The 16,703-nt window shown below is 42.5% G+C and overlaps 1 protein-coding gene across 2 annotated transcripts in view; it reads right to left on the reverse strand.

Annotated features, from left to right (window-relative positions):
- The window catches only part of LOC115805432 (A-kinase anchoring protein 13), a 41,212-nt gene that overhangs the window by 14,170 nt on the left and 10,339 nt on the right, over window positions 1–16,703 (reverse strand). For both annotated transcript variants that reach the window (XM_030766012.1, XM_030766011.1), the window contains exons 6-14: window positions 15,926–16,118; window positions 13,384–15,505; window positions 12,238–12,302; window positions 5,943–6,036; window positions 4,401–4,525; window positions 3,066–3,385; window positions 2,411–2,458; window positions 1,291–1,465; window positions 888–984 (exon numbers count right to left, since the gene is read on the reverse strand). In XM_030766012.1, the coding sequence (XP_030621872.1) occupies window positions 888–984; window positions 1,291–1,465; window positions 2,411–2,458; window positions 3,066–3,385; window positions 4,401–4,525; window positions 5,943–6,036; window positions 12,238–12,302; window positions 13,384–15,505; window positions 15,926–16,118 (3,239 nt within the window). The remainder of the gene's footprint in view (window positions 1–887; window positions 985–1,290; window positions 1,466–2,410; window positions 2,459–3,065; window positions 3,386–4,400; window positions 4,526–5,942; window positions 6,037–12,237; window positions 12,303–13,383; window positions 15,506–15,925; window positions 16,119–16,703) is intronic.

The raw sequence follows: 16,703 nt of genomic DNA on the forward strand, positions 1-16,703 counted from the left end.
CTGTTCTGTTTCAGAACTGTTTTATTCTGAGGCCATCTTCTGAATACACAAATCCAAAAGAGGACAAAGCGGAGAAAGTTGGCAAGTTTGTGTTGGTAGCAACTCGGTCATGGAGATGAAAAAAATATTGCAAACATTTCAGTAAATGGAGATTTCTAATCCAAAGGAAAAGGCTGGAAAGATGTGGAAGGACATTTAAAAGGACACACACACACACACACACACACACACACACACACACATACGGACATTTAAATAAAAATGGCAGTATTCCAGGGCAAGGGAGGACGAAATTTTTTTAGCCTGCTGAGTTTCGAATAAGAATACATTAATTTACACTTCCTATGCTAATGCTACCGGGGCACTACATAAGGGAATGACTATGCTGAGACTCTCTGACATTACTTACTGAAGTTATCTTCCTCATCACTGGATGAAGAACTGAGATTAAAAACATTTTTAGATTTGTTTAAGATGGGAGAGATGTTGAAAGCAAAGGAGATTCGTCTCTTTCGCCGAATCCGTCCTTTTGCTGGGCATCCCAGTGAAGGGCACAAAAGAAATCAGAGCATAAACTCATTAAAACAGAGAAGAGACAGAGCAGTAACATCTCTGCTGCACACATAATCCAACCCAGACCACAGGATTCCACAGGGAGGTGTGCACAGGGGACTACAGCAGCAGTAATGAGCTGCTCTCCTATGGCAAGAAACTAGCAGGGGGCCAGGTGCAAGACTCACACATCTCTTTAGCTTTAAACCTGATCAACTGCACTACACCCCTCCAGTTGAACTAGACTACCAATTACACAAGACTTTCTCCTCTAATTGAAGAAGCATACAGAGACAGAGAAAGCAATTTAGGGTTCAACTCGTAGTTTAACTCACCATCAGTGTCCCTATGGCTGATGGACAGCATGGAAACAGATTTTGTGAGGTTCATGGATTGACAGCTTTGTTTCAGTGGCTGATATCTCCTCGTTTTCTGAAACAGGAAAAAGTTCAAGGTCAGCATTGAAGTTACTGGATAAAGATGATTTCTAAGACCAACAAAGAAGTAATGTTGAATGTGTATGAAATACTGTTAAAAAGCCCCCCTCTTCCTCAGCACTTTGGACCAGAAATGGCAATGTCTAAGTCAGTGGGATAGTTTATGTAGTCGTCAGGTTTGCCATCATCTAATCAGCAGTTGTAAATCAGTAAGATGAGAGGGTAAGACGGAGAGAGGGTAAGTTTGTAGGTTTCGGACAAGGTCGTCAGACGCTGTGGTAGGTTTTAAGTGGTGCATTACCTGACAGCTCTGATTACAGAGGTCAGACTCCAGCTCCTCTTCAGTCAAGGATACTAAAGATCCCCATTCCTCACTGGTTTGGTGCTGCACCCCACTGGGATCCCGAGGGGTGTCTCCCCGTGGAGTCCAACGTTTTCCATTTTCTGTCTCAGATACCAGGCCCTCCAGACTGTAACTGCAGACAGCAACAAGATCAAAACCACACATCAGACAGTGAGAGATGCTCAGCCAGCCCTGAATATAAAAGAATCATTTTATCCACAGAGCAGAGACTGAGTTTAACTGACAAGAGCATAATGTTTTTAATACAACAGAAAAAGACAGGAATAAGCACATCATTCAATCATTTCAATGATACACAGAAATATGCAAAGAAAAAAAAAGCCTTTCAGTGCTATCACAGCTCTAAAACACACAATTTACACATTTCACAAAATACACATCTCACCCAGATCTACACGGGCGGTTTGACTCACCTGACATCTGGCGTGCTTATCAAAACAAATATACTAGTGATTCTGTGCAAACTGTGCACAACATGACTTTGGTAATGTTTTCTCTGAGCCCACAACAACTTGGAAAAACAACAACAATCTGTCTGTGTGTTATCAAACTGCGGCAATGAAATAAAAAAAGGAAGAACAATACACGTGTAGTCTTTCACCTAGGCACTCTCACTCCAAAGCACTCTTTGTCTTTGTCTGCCCCTCTGAGACAAAAGGTAATGCAAATGCTGATGCAAAAAGCTTTGTGTCCTAGTCAAAAGGGATGGCTGCCTGCATGGCCCTGTGCTGAGCTCACAGTCAGTCAGGGACTGAGGAGTTGACTAATCTTATCAAACTGACGACTGATAGATGCCGAGAGAAACACCGGCTAAGACTGAAGATGGAGATAAAGTTGGCGCTGAGCATGCACAAAATGACACAGGAACCAGGTTCAGGAAGAGGACAGGGTATGGAAACATACCTGAAGGATCGATGGATGGACAAGGCTAAGAGTGGAATCAGTCTTAAAGTAAAGCAGCGAACTACCTTATAACTCCTTCTATTTGTCTTATAACTATAAACATCTAAAGAGAGAGCTCTAAAGTGCATTTAGTAAAGGACAAATTGACAAATACCTCCGTCTTTGAATGGTTGGCTGCTCTTCCCCAATTTTTCGTAAACAACTGAAAGGGACAGAGGTAACAGGGTAAGAATAATGAGAAGATGTTAAAACAATTCATTCTGGACCATTCTGTTCAATGCAAAGCACTGTCAGCAGTGAAGAGCAATATGTAAAAGGCTTTATGATGGGTGAGAAAAAGAGACATAAGTAAAAGAGATAGAGTAATGTATAAAAAGATGAAATACAGAGCTGGATTATGGTAATGCATATGTAAAAAAACTTTCCAGGCCCTCATAAGAAAAAGCGCCTTGTGTTACATGACTGCAGCCCAAGCAAGATTTTGATTGTCCTCTGCTATACATTCCACATCACCAGTGTCATTAGCAAAGACTCTTCTCTAACTGTATTCAACATACACTTATCTTTATATCTTTAATTCTTACTGCGCAAATCACGGATATAATAAGGGAATGGGGTACACCTTGGACTGAATATTATAAAGAAAATTCTTGGGACCATCAACTGCAATGGGAGTACACAGAGCTTCTTGCAACAATTAATGCACTATGAGATTAGTGATGTAGACAAGATGCTGCTATTAAAGTACAGTAACAATACATTTACAAGCAGGACATTGGCTTAGAACCGTGTAGCAGAGCTGAACTGACCTGCGCTGGTTCATCTCTGTTTCTCGTTCAGAGTTCTTGCCGGGACCCCAGCTGTGGCGACGTGAGGGTGAAAGAGAACGGACGCTAGTGCGAAGGACGGCAGAGTGCATCAACACATCTGTTACACGGTCCTTGGCCTCCTCTTCAGCCTCACCTCCTCCTGCACTTCCTGCTTGCCTCACCTCTTCAGTAGTCCAGCTGGGCCCTTCCACACAACTGTCTGCAGAAGAGCTGGGATGGCCCACACTGGTCGTGTCATCTGTCGAAGAGCAGGACACGGACACCTCACTGGTGCTGTCCCCCGCTATTGGCTCATCCCCCTGAGAATGCGCACGCGCGCGCACACACACACACACACACACACACACACACACACACGACATTACACTTACAAAAAGTGCACATTGGAATGCAGCATTACAGTCTTCATTAACCTTCTTTATCTCATTGAGTAAAAACTCCCCTACATCTAAAGGACACCGTCAGAGAAAGCGTTACTGTACATGCTGACTACTATACTCTGATTAAAATAAGTGAAAATGTCTAAAGCTTAGATTGGATCTTTGACAGCTGTTTGCTCTCAACTGTTTCTCAAAAGCAGCGCATCAGATTACAAGCTCTAAGTAATTACCTTATTTACATCAGAGAAGGTTTCCTCTGAAGGGCAAAGTACAGACAGAGCAACTCACCTCTGTTCATACACACTTAACACAGAAATCTCTTTAAACACACAACCACTCCTATCCATGCAGACACACACCTGAGTCTAAATAATTTTGCGCTGAGTGTTAAGTGTGAGGTTTTGGTTGGCGCATTGTGTTGTGCAGCGATAGCGTGAGAGAGAGACAGGAGGGAGTTCCTGTGTTCCTGACACACAGAGCTTTTTGTTGGGGCTCAGGGGATGAAAGCATGCTATTCATGTGCCCCAGAAATGACTTCCACTGAACGTGTGTGTGTGTGTGTGTGTGTGTGTGTGTGTGTGTGTGTGTGTGTGTGTGTGTGCGTGTGAGGGGCAAGGAAGGGGTGGCTGCTTTAAGAGTCGGGGGCTGTAGTTTGGAGCTGCTCAAGGGAAATAATAACCATCACCATCACATGACCTCAGAGGAAAAAAAAAAAACCCTTGAGTGTGGAAGACCTACATTTCTGCAGAACAGGAAGTTTGCCCTAAACAGCTGCCGGATTTTTTTTTTTTAAATGATGAAAAACAAAACCGATAAAATGTCACATTCTAATTCAAATGGTTGAGACATTTCAGACACAGAGACTGCTCTTCCGTCTCTCTTACTCCACTCTTTCCATTTTTCATACAACCTCATTCCCTTTTGTCTCTCTCACCTTTCTGAAGACACTGTCATCTCCGACGTCTGTGCTGAGGAAGCCATCTGTGTCACTGTTGGAGTCTTGGTTTGAGGCTGAGACAGATCTGCCTAGTCGGTATTCAGCTGGAGACTGATGACAATCTGCAACCCCACACATAAAAGACATTCACTTCTCACAACAGTCCAAAAAAGGTCTTTGTTATCATATTCACCAATCAGCACTGAAAACCAACCTGAGCGCTACAGTATTTCTTAATACAAGTCCATTCAGTTGTTTCTGCAGAGGCTTAAAGGATGACAGCAAAAGCAAAAACCTACGACAATCTCTGCCACTCAGTAGAAAACTACTTTTTCTAGGTTTTTTTTTCCTCTTGAACAGATGCCCGTGTGACACGTTCGTGTAACCATGAGGAAGTGGTAGTGACCCATAAACTACAGCAGGAACAAATCATCTGCTTCTCCTGTAGGAGGGGACAAACACACTCAGTGTCATGATGTGTGTCACCAGACCACAGTAACCAAATTCATCTCTAAACTTCAAAAAGTTCATTTAGAACCCTCTCTTTCTCTCTCTTTCTCTTTCTCTCTCACTGTCTTTCGCTCTCCTTGTCTTTCGCTCTCTCACGCACACGTCTTTCACATCTCTCGCTGTCTTCGCGTCACTCTTTCAGTTTCTGTGAGTCAGTCATATTATTCTGTATTTCATCCTTTTTTCCTTCTTACTGACGGTGTGCGTGGCGTGAGAGAGACCGAGAACTGCCCCGTGGTTTGCCAGTCCTGATGTCATGGCTGTTATATGTTGGTTAGAGGGATCTAGAGCTGTCCTTAAGCCAAACCCTGTCCCATCCATTCAGGAGATCTGGCAGGAGAGTGTGAGCTTTGACAGCTGTCACACACAGCACAGGTGGTAGCAGGGCTTGGGAAAAAGGGGAGGGCTCTGCTGGCACTGCTACAGCTGTCCTTTGTTTCCATGGGCCTCTACTCCCTTCTAAATGAGCCCCATTGACTCAATCAAGTCTCCGTGTCGTTTAAGTGACAAGACAGCTCTGGATTACTTTAAAAACCAATTCTGGATGTCAGCAAGGTACAGCGTCGCACTGGCAGCGCTGTTGAGCTTGTTCAGTAAATGGCGTACAAGACCGTGAAAATATTTTAAACAGGTCGGAGGGAAATGAATAACATTTCCACCAAACAAACACAAATTAAGTCATAAAGCACATTCTGTAGCACAGGTACAAAGCACAAGGCAAAGAAAACAACAGTTCAGAATGTATTAACATAGTCATATAACTCTTTTCTTTGGGGTGCCTGGCACAACAGACCTGCCCTTCCGTTCAGTTTCTTCCACACATGAACTATATTTGCCCAAAGTCTGCTGGTCAGTGACCAGCATAAAGTATCCCTCCATACAAATTGTAGGATCTGGCATGTAATCACATCACTTTCAGCTTTCAGTATTGGTGAGGGAGAATGTAGAAATTAGACAACAAAATTGCTTCTCATGCAGCCAAATGACTCTTGCAAGATTTAAGACATTGGAGAGCAGAGAGAATCTTACCCATGGAATCAGAGATTGATCTCTTCTCCAGCAGGCTGTTATTAGTGGAGGGTTGCAGACCATTCAGACCAACAGCATCCGTCTCTTTATGGATCTGCCAATAGAAAGAGGAACAATCTCACACATGCAAATGACTCTCCTGGAAAAAGAGGACACAGAACTGAAGTATGCCAATGGTAAATATATCTTTTAATATAAACATGACAAAAATGAAGTCATTCAACTACAGGTTGAAGCAGAGGTCATATATCAGACAAAGGATTAGGTAGTCTGCACTTCCAAAATGAATAGCTCTCTGTGCTAAACAACAAAACGTTTAGCACTTCACCCTCACACACCCACATGCTACAATAGCACTCTTTAGGAAATATCTTTTAATCACTTCTTAAAAGATAGACAACAACTCCACCCACACACACAGAGTCAAAGACTGTACATATGACGCTATTCAGCCTTCTATCTGAGTCCAAACACTCAAGACCCCAAGCAGCTGTGTGTCAAACCCAGAAAAAGACCACACAGCACTTTCATGCCACCACTGAGACAAAGCAGCAGCTTCGGCAATCAGGGCAATCTCACTAAGCCCCTCTAAACATGGGTATGAAGACGAACCAATGGGCCTTGATTATAATAAATCTGAGCCTAACTCCACACAGATGACTTCAGATCTTTGAGGATACACATGACTTGAGCACTTATAGCTGTACGTTTCAACGTCAGCTGTGTTTACAGACAATACGAAAGCCTCTTAATTGAGAAGAACATAAAGGAGAAATGGAAAATGAACTTCATCCTGGTCACTGTGTGAAAGCTCCACAGGGTAGGGCTGGAGCTGACGCCAGCAAATCTGGAGCTAACGTATGGTAAAGGCACTGTGTTTCAAGGGATGCGATATTTGCATATACTTTGCCCCCACAACAGTGGTTCAGAGTAGGAAGAAAAGGACCAAATAAACAGTAATACACATATTTCTGATTTCAACTATTAGACTGTGACTGATTAAATCTTTTTTTTTTTTTTTTTTTTTAAGATTTCCAGGGCTAGGGGTATGAGGTAAAAGACTCTTTTGATCTTTATGACAAAACATAAACATATTGTTGTTTACCCATGTCTCAGATTACAATTGCTATTTGGAGCATCCAATACTGACAAAGCACCTTTAAACAAGTGTTCACAAAATAGAATCTGTATGAAAGAGAAGCACTATACTGCTGGCCACTCACCTAGTTTAAAACCAAAATGAAAAGCCTCCTGAGCTCTATTACACAGAAACCACATATTGTTTAAGAGTTTACCACCAGTGCCTGAAGAGCAAGTACAGCACAATGAGAGAGCACTTAACAAAAGGAAGTCATGAACTGAGGGGACTGAACTGGAGAGAAAACAGGTTAGAGAAAGAAATAGAAAGAGAGAGAGAGAGAGAGAGAGAGCAAAGAGGAGAGAGTAGCGCTCTGACCGTATCCCCTCAGATCTATCCTAAAAGCAGTTCATATTTCCCTTCTGGTCAGCAGCTAATTATGTTTACACCCCAGGAGGTTGTAAAGCAGAGCACCCTGCACAGTTTTAAAGCAATTAACAATACACACAGTGCTCTATTGATTGGCCTTCCCCCTGCTCCACTGAGCTGCCACTGTGTGCTTCTGAGAACTGTGCAGCCAAGAAACACAGATTTGTGTTGTCCCACCCAGGGGCCTCAGGAACTGCCTCAGGAGAGGATAGATAGTGCCTACACGCTCACATGCACACATATACATACACACATACACATGTAAGCATGCAAAAAGCAAGTAGACACGTAAGCACACGCAATCATATATTCACATACATTTAAAGAAAAACCCTGTAAAAAAAAAACCTCAGTTGTGTTGCGGATATAAAATAGCCATAGGTGAGGGAAGACAAACACACTGATAATCTAAAGATTAGCTGTGAGAGACACTACAAGGCTTACAGACTGCAAGGCTGAGGAGAGCTAGAAAGCACCTCTGTAATTAAAGTATTAAATTCTGGGTGGTGTCATTAAAGATGACGCACAGAGTAGGAAGAACATGACACTTCATGTTCATTTAGTTCTGATTCAATGGGTTGGGGGGGGAGGGGAGGGGGGGGGCTCAGTCTTTTGAAAACTCTTTTATTCATACACATGTACATCCTATATATGCATATATTTCAATAGACCAACAGCACCAGAATAACACATGATCAAACAATAGCCAAGAGACATACGTTTACATCTGTAATATGTGTAACGGTGAAGTGGGAAAAGCAGCCTTTGGGAAAAGGATTTAATGGTGTCTCTCAAGAAGAGGCTTCAAAACCTGTGGTTCCCCACATTTTGCTTTCATTTTCACCGCACTGTAAAATACAAACTAAACTCTGAGATTTTCACTCATTTCACATTTCCACCGGAGGTAATGCACAAACCAACAGCAGTGGCGATGGATTTGTTAGGATGTTCTTAAAATGAATATATGTATGCTGTCAGGACTGATGTTTGTGAAATAATTGCTGCTGACTCAACATCAGCACCTTTCCTCCAGGAAGTGTCAATTTTAACACCAGAGTCTATGGAATTAAACTTGAATTGAATTGAATTGAATATGCAATCAGGTTTTTCAATAGGGTGAAAAGGGCTTTTTTTAAAACTTCAAAGGTATTCTATACCACACAAGAAAAAAAAATCTTTAGGTTATCCATCCAACACTAAGGTATCGTGGTTTCTTTGTTTGGTTTGTAGCTTTGTAAAACTCAAACTGATGTGAGTTTCTGTGTAGCTCCACGACCCTTTTTCACAGTCTCCATACTGAGCTCAGGCTCTGTTTCCCCTACCTCTATCCAAACGACATGGCCTCAGGTTCCACACCAAAATTTGGCACCACTGCTGTTCTCACTGCATACTTCTAAAGCCAAGGGAACAACTGAAAAGGCAGTGCCAACAAGCTTGGTCGGAAGCAGAAATGCAAGAATGTACCCAATAAAAACACATATGGTTTAAAAATAAAAGACTGTAGACTGATGCTTGATGGATGCTTGGCTCAAGGGGGGTGCAGGGGGTGTGGGGGTAGGGGGAAGGCTACTATAACTCTCTGACCACCATTTAAAGTGGCAGAATTGTAAAGTAAATTGATCAATTAATGGAGCACTCTCAGTACATTCTGACGTGTGAGCACTGTTAAGTGTTCTGGCGTCCTTAGGGAACCATTTAAGTGATGCTCCTTTCCGGGCTTTTTTCTTTTCTTTTTTTTTTTTTTTTTTCTTGAAGTTTACAGAGCCCAAACTCTGGTGTACTCATGTGAAGATTGTGATTTGAAGGGAGTGCAGCATTATGAAGTCACTTGGCCAGACGCCCGTTTCCATCAGTCTCTCCAGGCGAAGAGCCAAAGGAAACCGTTAGAATCTGAGAACTGACTACCAGGCCACCACCAACTCCACAGCCCCTCACTCCGCATCCATATATCCCTTAAACACCAACCAGTCTACGTCTACAGCGGGATACACAAACCCATCAGACAGTTATGGACCCGGCCAAGCAGGAAAAGGTATACAGCTTTAAAAAAAAAAAAAGGACAGAAAAAGGTTGTTAAGAGTGGCAGGCATTCTGATCCGTATAGAGGAATGCCAACGGACTGACCAATCCATCACAACCCTCTGCCTGCAACCACAGGCATTTGCTTTAGGGATTAAGAGTGATGAGTTAAACTGTGAGGGAACACTGAGAAGTCCTACCATTCAGCTATGCAGAGAAGAAAAACTGAGTTATCAACAGCAGTGATCCAGGAAGTCTGAAAAATACTTTTCAATGTCCAAGTTGAAGAGACAGCGCAAATGGTGTCTCATTCAATTCTAAATCGATCTTTATGTTTCGGCACAGTAATGGAAGCAGATGTTCTTCTGCTGATACTCAACTTTTTTGCGTTCTGTGACATCCCACTCTCCTACTAAGAAGCAAAGTTGAGTGTTCCCAGGCTAAAGTCTTGAAGGGCCACATAACATATACAAAAACAAACCCCACCCAGCACACACAATCCTGGGTTCAGACTCCCCGACTGTCTGAATCAATGAAACGCTTGACATCACTCATTATCACTATGATAGATCATTTTATTTCCATTGTTAAATTTGATTAGTTAATTCTTCCACTTAACTCTACCTTAACAACTGAGCATTCAGAGGGAAAATATAAATTACATCTCTTATTAGAAGTCACTGACAACTGTTTTATTATACTGTTCGATTTTATATGCATGCGAATTAACATAGGAAAAGCCTTATAATTCACAGAGTGACAACAACACTTCAACAAATATCAGACACAGAACTTCAACATCAGTTACAAAAAATATTCACGAGTATAAGTAACCAGAAAAATAATCAGACTGTTGTAGGAATAATTGTCAACACAGTTTGAGGGACAAAGTCAAATTCCTACCTTTATCAAAACCACATCCACCGCTGTCTTCCCCTTAGCACATAGTCTATATCTCCGCTTGTGTCGTTCATACATCTCTCCCAAATAAGTGAAAAAATGTTACTGTACAAGAAGCTGTTTATTTCCAACATGAGGTCCTGAAATGCAGAGTCTGTAGTCCTCTGGTAGAGCTTTTGGAAAAATGAGAGGCTCCTAATCTTTCACATCTGTGTGAAGAGCCTGCCCCTTTCACTCGCTCTGCCTCTTTCACCCTCCTTCACACACCTCCCACCCCGCCTTCTCTCTCTCTCTTACTCTCTCTCTCTCTCTCTCTGTCTCTCTCAGTGAATCACAGCTATGAGCTCAGTTCCTGAGCAGCAGGAAAGTCAGTCCACTGGGACAGATTGATAATGGAGCCAGTCGTTTGACAAGATGTTTTCAAATGGCCATCAAATGACACCAGGACTAAATGACCTCAGACTACTGAATGGCCGGTGTGCCATGGATACACACCCTGCGCATGAAGGAAATCCGACGGCCAGCTTTCACAAGGCTACACCTTCCAGTGATTTTTTCCATCTGCTTACCATCTCCTGAGCTGAAGCAAGCACAAAGGCTGGCTGAGGGCAGATGACATTCAAAGGGCAGATGACATTCAAAGCAAATCTAAGCAAAAAGAATTTCAGTGTTTGCAGAACACAACTGTAGCAACACAAACAACAGCCCCCTCCCCACAGAACCACACAGACGTAAAGAGCCTGACAGGCAGGCTGTTACCCAGAGACCATCACACCTCACTGTTGATCTAAAAGAGAAACCCCCCCCCCCCCACCCAAAAAAAAAAAAATCTAAATCTGTGTGGATGTTGTAATATCTTCTTGCATAACTGTTGCAACTATATACAATGTGTAGTTCTGTTTTGCCAAATTTTACAGCGTTTAAAAAAAGCTAGTCAATCTTACTCTACTTGCAAGGAATATCACAAGTTCTTTTCTTCTTATAAAAAACCTGTGGGCTGTAAAGGGTCTTGTTGTATGCTCTGGGATGCTGACAGAGTGACGAACTGGAGTTTTTCAGTATCTCATGTGGACGCTACTAACACACACACACACACACACACACACTAAAAACACACGCTCTCACACACACACACACACACACACACATGCGCGCACACACATTTTTTTTGCTATTTTCCTCTGCTCCACCCCTTTTGGCTTGACCTCTCCCAAAGTAAACACTTCCACATTGCACCCAGCTTTACAGTCTAGCACTAATGCAACTTGCTTTTCTTACACTATGCACAGAAATCTAGGGAACAGTCACCACTCTGCCTCGAGTGACCATACAGAACATAATTTCTTTTTAGAGGACTTTGGAACATATTCAGTAAACATTACCATGGACGAACTGAGAAATAAGTGTACTTAAGAATAGTTGGTCAAAATCGAATCTGAACATAAACAGGCTATATGGCTCCTTCAGTAATAATTCTGGGATTTCATTAGACTAATATAATCATTAACAGCTAAAGAGTTTGATGCAAGTTTTGAAGCAATAGAGGTAAAGCAGAGAGACTCTGTTAAGCTATTACACCGACATGAGAGTGCAAACACATCCATAACCAGCTATACCACATAATAACACCAGGAGGAGCCATTAAAGTAGAAAGTCCAAAAGGTTTTCCTATCTCTGTCTCTTTTGACACTGAACCAAGATAACCTTAAATGATATAGAAGAAACAAAAATAAATAAATAAAAAAAATACAGAACCCCACTCATCTGTCATTGCATTTAATATGCACTGCTTACTAAACCCATTGGCTTCAGGCCTCACTTTCACTTCCTCAGTCTGAGGTAACAGATGCAAACAACAGTACTACTCACCGTGGACACCTCTTCTTCTATACTGACATTGCACTCCACCTGGTCTTCTGCCTCTGTCTCTGAATCTGGATTGGACAGAGGACATTCAATTATGCAACACGGTGTGGAAACATGAAACTGAGGGCAGGCTGTAGAGATTTCCTTGCATATTGCCACAAATCATAACAAATGGCTGGATTTTGGACCAATGCCCAGCTCAAGCTTAGTGAGAGAGACCAGAAAATATTACTCATGTAGTGTGCGATTATCAATGGAAAACGCTTACTTCAAGGACAAGCCATCAACACAACACGACCATTCCTGAAAATAGCCAGTAAAGCTATTTCAGTATCATTATTTCATTCTGTGAAAGGTACAATAAGTATTACATACGTGGGCGTTGGTGTTTTATGTCCTTCCAGAACTAAAAAGGTCAGGAAATGTTTGAATGGAAGATGACCTTTCATGCTGTGTTTTTCCTGATCATCTGATGAGCTCATTCATTGCTATGAGACAGTGTGTTGTAAATAAAGTAAGTCCTGGACTATATAAACACACCCGATTCTCATTCGTCTCTGCGTGATGAACACATGTGATCGTAACTCCCTGAGATGTTAAGGAAATAATTATTTCTACTTATCAAACACAGGGTGGGGTCCTCTTAGAGGCTAACATGGAGCAAGAAAGGATTATACGATAATTTAGGCTGTTGATTAAAAATGTGTATTGTTCCTCTGGCACATGTAATGAACTGTGGCCAGCTTCAGAAAAGCCTGTTTTCGTAGACCAGGCATACAATAAGCAAAAGACAGCAGCAGGTAGGTTTATGTCTGGACAAGCCTGCTCTAAATGAGCAGAAGATCAATATAATTAAACACACAGCTAAATACGAAAAACACACTGCGATACACATTATCTCACATTATATAAAAGACTGTGATACGAAAAGGTTAGCACCATAACTGCAACTGTTCCCCTATCTAAAAGGCACATTCTAAAGTGTACATAACTTATCAAAAGGGCACATTGTTTTCAGATGTATTCTTGGGGGGGGGGGGGGGGGCGCTCTGAAGTTAGATGACATTTTAAATTACTCATAGTGCTGTGATGCTTTATATATTACTGAAGACATCAAACACATTTTTATAACACTTCTTTATGACTCACCTGTCACTGAACAAGTGTTAAGCCTTTCCACAGGGATAAGAGTAGTGCTAAAATTCTCCTGTGTGTCACTGCACAGTTCGTCCTGCTTCTCTGTCACAGAAATGTTTGAATCCACAGGAACTGCATAGCCCTCCAGTAGATTAGGACTGAACTCACACTCCTCTTCCACAGAGACTAGACTGTCCATTTCAGCTGCTGGTCCAGCTACATCTGACGGAGGAGAGGAGTCACCTGTGCTTTTGTTGTTAATTAGTGAGGCTACAGAATTCTCCTCTGTTACCGGAAGACTATCATCACCAATTTTGGTTTCGCACAGGTCTTCTTTGGTCTTGTTTGAATGATGTCCTACGGGATTTTGAGAAACTGTCGTGCATCCAGATTCACTGGCATTTTCAGGCGCTGTGTCAGTCCTAGAATTCACATAATCCGCTGAGAAAAGGATGTTTTCCACTCCCTGTGTAGGCCGACTATCTCTGTCACATGAGGTCATTTTGATTGTTGGGTTCAGTGGACAGTCCTGCTGCACAGAGGAATCCCTATTCTCCTCTATTTTTGCTTTCATAGTCTGTTCTTTAACCTCTATGCCCTCTACTATTTCATACCTCTCACATTCCAATGCATTCTCATGCTGGTGTTCCCTGAGCTCCTGAAGTGGTTCATTGTCAGAGTCTGCCAGGACCTTGGCTGAGGACTTGAACTCTGGCTCTTCATCTTCTGTCGTGTCCTCACCTGAGGGGGTAGAAGATTCAGGCTCTGTGCCAGGGGGGAGGGGGGTGGCATCACTGGAACTTTCACTCTCCGTTTTCTCCTTTACTTCCTCTACTGAAATTCTTAGCTCTGGAATGGATACTGATTCCTCGTGTAATTCAACTGATTTTTGTTCAGTCTGGCACGCTATGTTAGCGCATGCTCCTTGGTCTAACTGAGACGAAATTTCAGCATCAGTAGCATCACTGAGTTCAGCTTCTATGTCACAAATCCTCATGACTTTATCAGTCTCTGAGTTCTGGTCAGCCTCATCTTCTGATTCCTTATGAATTATACAGTCATCGTTGTGGCAACTGTCTGCTGATCTCTGCACTGTTTGATCCTCAAGGAACTGTCCAAGGTCAAAGGTCTGTTCACAGGGTTGAGAAACATCAGTCTTGACACATTGTCCCAAGTTCTGATCTGCATTTGACCCTCTCTCTTCATTTTCCTCTACACTGCACTCCAGACATTTTTCAATCCTGTTTACTGGGCTTTCCAATTCAGGTTTGCTTAAATGAACAGGTTTCCATTCAGTCTCTTGTGATTTCTGCCCACTTTCCTCACACTGGGAACCAGGTGGAACCAATATGGCTGAACCTGTGTCAAGAAGTTTCTTGTTTTCCTCCTTTGATATATCATATTGCAGTAGAGACAGGTATCTCTCTTCAACTTCACTTTCACTTTGGTCATCCTCAGAACATTCCGTAGATTCCACGCCAGACGTCTCGGAGGTTTCGGAGGTTTCAGAGGTTTCTAACGACTGAGTGAGACCCATATGTGCTGTTGTTGCTGCTGCTGCTGCTTTGTGGTTATGGGTAGATAATTTTTTTTCCTCAGACTGATTGCTACCTTCTCCCTGAGCAGAGAAATCCTCCTCCTGCTGCCTCTCTGCACTCCCTGGTTCTAGACAAACAAAGTCCTGAGTTCTGGAAGTTTCCTCCTCTTCTCTTTTACAGGATGGGGTTTTGCAGGCTGGACTCTCACCCTCGAACTTGCTCTTGACAATCTCACCGTTATCTTGCTCCTCCCTGGGGCTCACTACGCAAGCAGCTGTGCTGTGATTTTGCACTTCACAATCTCCCACAGTGTTTTGACAAGGGCACACCCGGACCTCGCCATTGTCCACAGAAGAGTCCGAAGTTTCAGAGCTGAAAGTGCAACCAGTGTTACTCTCCCTGTTTTCACTTAGACTTAGCCAGTCGCTGCTCTCTCTTGATTTTCCTTCGGCACAAAAAGTAGTGAACTCTTGCTCTTTAGTATTGAGAGAGTTTTGTTGCGGCTGTTCAAAACAGGCCTTCCTTGTCTCCAAGCTGTCACCACATTCTTGGGCAGTGTGTTGTGACTCTGACTGCTGCTGAAAAACAGCTCCTCCCTGCAAAAAAAGGAACACAAGAGCAGCTTTTGCATTTTCCTCCTGACGTAAGCAGCCTTTCGACTATTATCAGTGTCAAATTAACTTATCAAGACTCTCTCGCTCCCTCTCTCTCTCTCTCTCTCTCTCTCTCTCTCTCTCTCTCTCTCTGAATTTAATGTTAAAGTAAGGGCAATTACAAGCAGACCAGAGAAGAAGTTAACATGACCAAACATCACAACATATTATTAAAACGCTAAATCAAATTGAGGGGACACTGGAAAGTAGAAAGAGAGAGAGAGAGAGAGAGAAAGAAGAGAACTAGATTGAGACTAAAAGAGAGAGAGAGAGAGAGAGAGGGAGAGAGGGAGAGGGGGAGGGAGAGAGGGAGAGAGACTGCTGACTGCTGCTATCCTCTCGTCAGGATAAATGGTAGTTTACCTTATGCTGAGAGTGTGAGAGTATCAGATGGTGCAGGTCCTGGACATCTTGCTCCAGACAGGGCTGTTGGTCACTGGGTTCTGTGCCCACAGAGAGGGTATAGGTGTCCAGAGAGGGGTGATACTGCACCATGCGAGCACCTGAGGACATCTTTCTTAATGTTGTAGTTCTGCATGGTGTACTTGTCTCCTCCCTGTCCAAAATATAGTACATGTTCAGAGAAGATGACCACACAGTTCTAGAGTTTAAAGGAATATCTGTGAGTAAAGTATCTTATTTTGACAATTTATGGTATCAAAATTGTTTGCAAAGTTTTCGTCTTTGCAAGCAGAGACACATGAGAGCAAGCAAAAGTCTTGGCAGTGGATCTGTTGCGTAATCCTGGGTGGAGGGACCTTTTTACTGTGAGGCCAAAATGAAAGCAATCGTAAGATCACTCTGAGGCATACTCAACGAGGTGATGTCACCAGTACAGCACAACATTACTTTTGTGAAAGCAATCCAGTACCATTTCATAAAGGAATACATGACCGCATCATGAACCTAGAAGTGCACAGGGGAAGGAACTGTCATTTTATCATATAAATCTAGCTAATTATTATAATTAAACGATAAAGATACTATTAACATACTGAGTTACAAACCATGGCAATACATCGAATATCCAAAACATGTCTTTCTAATTTTGCCATGCTAAAGAAGAAGAATGGTCTCCGTCAAACCTCAAGGCATGTCATTAGGCACTGAACTCCAGGAAAATCATGAATAAAACCACTGG

The sequence above is a fragment of the Chanos chanos genome, chromosome 2 (genome assembly GCF_902362185.1).
Source record: "Chanos chanos chromosome 2, fChaCha1.1, whole genome shotgun sequence".
Lineage (NCBI taxonomy): Eukaryota > Metazoa > Chordata > Actinopteri > Gonorynchiformes > Chanidae > Chanos > Chanos chanos.